Genomic DNA, 3,230 nt, shown 5'->3' with positions numbered 1-3,230 from the left:
ACACCAGTAGACCGTCGGATTCAGACCTGTCAGCAGAGGAGGACCGCGAGGCGTATCGGCGTGAAGCCGAGCGCCAGGCACAGCTGCAGCTCGACAGAGCTAAGGTAGGTGGCAGCAAAAACACCGACATACGGCGTTAGCACAAACACGAAGAAAATCAAATTAAAATGTAAAAAAACACATTTTTAATATTGTCATGTGACCTGGTATCAAATGATCCACAGTACAGTACTGGGCCTCGACCCGGAGGTTGGAGGTCATCACTGTTGGCCATAGATTTGACCTTCCTGACCTCCTGTAGATATGAGACGTTAAAGTAGTAAAGACGACGACTTTGATCTTTGTCCCAAATTTAAATTTTTTGCATGATTTATTTTAGGATTTTTTTAGGTGTTGTCAATTTTTTTTAACCCACTAAAACTGTCTAAAAGTTTTGCAGGTAGAGATGAAGAGCGATTATTCTTCTGTCATCCGTATTTGAAACCGACATTTGATCCGTTGTTTTCGTCCTGTTCGTCCTCAGTCCAAGCCTGTGGCGTTCGCAGTGAAGACCAACGTGAGTTACTGCGGAGCTCTGGACGAGGACTGTCCTGTCCAAGGAGCCGCCGTCAATTTTGATGCCAAAGACTTCCTACACATCAAAGAAGTGAGTGCTGACCTGTAACACACACACACACACACACCGTCACCAGGTGGCGTAACGTTCCACTGTGACGTTAACAGAAGTACAACAATGACTGGTGGATCGGTCGGCTCGTCAAAGAGGGAGCAGACATCACCTTCATCCCCAGCCCCCTGCGCCTGGAGGCCATGAGGCTCAAACAGGAGCAGAAACAGAGGTTCGTTCAAGTTCGTTAAAGTTCGTTAACATTCGTTAAAGTTCGTTAACGTTCGTTAACATTCGTTAAAGTCACTAAACTGACGACGTTTCATGATCGTCGTCTTCCTGCAGGAAAACAGGAGGGAACTCCTCCAGTTTGGGGGACATGGTGACAGGGGGTTGGAGGACCACACCACCATCTGCAGGTGAATGTGAGTATTACACACCAGCGACCCCTGTAGGGGGAACATACAGTATAAACTTTAACATTTCTTCCCACGTTTATTGTTACTTTCTTGTCTTAACAAGCCAAACAGAAGCAGAAGCAGGTGAGTTTAAAGGAAAGAAACTTAGACATACAGTATAAGAAGTAAAAAAAATAAAATAAAAATCCAAATATTTAAGGTCGTCTTAAGATTTTTTTTGTGGAAATCATGTTCAAACTTGATGAGATTCAGTTTAATTTCTTTCTTTTTCATTGTTTTTCCTGTCCCTCCTGCAGGAGCACGTCCCTCCCTATGACGTGGTTCCCTCCATGAGGCCGGTGGTCCTGGTTGGACCATCACTGAAGGGTTATGAGGTGAGAAATACTGCCACCATCTGGACTCCTGAACAGATGTGATTTTGTCGTCTTTAATGTTTTTTTTGTTGTTTTTTTTACCTGTCAGGTGACAGACATGATGCAGAAAGCCCTTTTCGACTTCCTCAAACACAGATTTGAAGGAAGGTGAGTCAAACTGAGGGGCGAGGCACTAACTGCAGTACGGCAGACATGTCCCACTGAAGTCTCGCTGAATATTTTTGGACCTGTGTGTTTTGGACTTTTCAGGATCTCAATCACCCGCGTTACTGCCGACCTGTCGTTAGCCAAGAGATCTGTCCTCAACAAGAGACCCATAATGGAGAGATCCAACACCCGCTCCAGCCTCGGTAATACATCGTTTCACCACAGGTGGCGCTGTTCTCATCTCTAACTAAGATTTACATTGTAGTTTTTTTTATCAGTTATTATTTTTATACTTAAGGGAGTCAGTGTTGTTAATACCATGGTCGTACCATGACACTACACACTCTAGTACAGTAGGTGGCAGTATGCACATAAAAATCCACTATTAAACCCAGACGTCAGGTCTCTACGTCGGCTAAGAGACATTCAGGTGTTGGAACAGAATGTGGGAAGAACTGGTTCCACAGACACCGACAGAGTTCCTGTAAAGACAGGAACTTCTTCCACTTCCTGTTTTTTTTTTATATATTGATGATGTCACTAAGACCAGACTGAGGAACCTTGGAGCAACAGGATTAAGAAGATAGTCTATAACTGAATCAGTACACTTGTGACGTTGACCTCTTGACCTTACACACCCGTGTCACACCTGCACAGCCGAGGTCCAGAGTGAGATCGAGAGGATATTTGAGCTCGCCAAAACGCTGCAGCTGGTGGTTCTGGACGCCGACACCATCAACCATCCCGCACAGCTCGCCAAAACCTCCCTCGCACCCATCATCGTCTACGTTAAAGTTACCTCCCCTAAGGTAAGACAGCGCCCCCTGCTCACGTGATCAGTATGGCGGCTCAGATCATGGTTTTTTGGGGGTTTTTTTTCTTGTAACAGCGTTTGAACTCTTCCTCCCTCAGGTGCTCCAGAGGTTGGTCAAGTCCAGGGGCAAGTCTCAGAGCAAACACCTAAACGTCCAGCTGATGGCAGCAGACAAACTCTCTCAGTGTCCCCCGGTGAGTGGTGGGGGTGGGGGTGGGTGTTGTCCTCTGAAGCAGAGGGCTACAGAACGTTGTTCTGGAAATCAAACACTAAAACAAAAAACTTCACTGACCCTGAATCCTGTCGTTCATTTCTCCTTTCATATTTATTTTTCGTCCACTCGTCTCCTCTGCGTCTCCAGGACATGTTCGATGTCATTTTGGACGAGAACCAGCTGGAGGACGCCTGCGAGCACTTGGCTGAATACCTGGAGATCTACTGGCGTGCCACCCACCTCCCAGGGAACACCCCTCTCAACCCCTTACTGGAGCAGAGTCTGATGACCCCGCCCTCCGCCATCTCCAGCCTACAGGTGAGTGTCCGTCGGGCAGGTGCGTCGGCGCGTCCCGGGGCGGCGGCTCGTCCATCTCAGACTGTCCCTCCTGTCCTGTTGTTGATCTGTCTCAGCTTGTCCTCTGTGTGTGTGTCCTCTCACTCATCGCTGCTTAACATTTTTGCAGTTTTCTGAAACACAGGAATTAATTGAATGATGGCTTACCAAACGGGGTGAGTAGTAGGGTTTGAATCTATTTGCACCCCCCCTCCCGTCCCTCACCCCCGTCCCTCACCCCGTCCCCCGTCCCCTCGAGCTTTCACACACACCTGAACACGACTTAGCGGCTGAGACGGCGAATGAAACGCACTTTATT

General features: G+C 47.5%; 1 protein-coding gene across 1 annotated transcript in view; it reads left to right on the top strand.

Moving 5' to 3' along the window:
• Positions 1–3,230, top strand: part of LOC103385411 (voltage-dependent L-type calcium channel subunit beta-3) — a 14,243-nt gene that overhangs the window by 9,430 nt on the left and 1,583 nt on the right. The window contains exons 4-14 of the mRNA XM_008319286.3: positions 1–104; positions 524–646; positions 724–839; positions 953–1,032; positions 1,130–1,149; positions 1,323–1,400; positions 1,489–1,547; positions 1,650–1,750; positions 2,205–2,356; positions 2,460–2,555; positions 2,723–2,893. Of these exons, the coding sequence (XP_008317508.1) occupies positions 1–104; positions 524–646; positions 724–839; positions 953–1,032; positions 1,130–1,149; positions 1,323–1,400; positions 1,489–1,547; positions 1,650–1,750; positions 2,205–2,356; positions 2,460–2,555; positions 2,723–2,893 (1,100 nt within the window). The remainder of the gene's footprint in view (positions 105–523; positions 647–723; positions 840–952; positions 1,033–1,129; positions 1,150–1,322; positions 1,401–1,488; positions 1,548–1,649; positions 1,751–2,204; positions 2,357–2,459; positions 2,556–2,722; positions 2,894–3,230) is intronic.

This window comes from Cynoglossus semilaevis, chromosome 10, assembly GCF_000523025.1.
Source record: "Cynoglossus semilaevis isolate Cse_v1.0 chromosome 10, Cse_v1.0, whole genome shotgun sequence".
NCBI lineage: Eukaryota > Metazoa > Chordata > Actinopteri > Pleuronectiformes > Cynoglossidae > Cynoglossus > Cynoglossus semilaevis.
The sequence above is the reverse complement of the archived record's forward strand: the minus strand, read 5'-3'. Positions and strand labels throughout refer to the sequence as shown.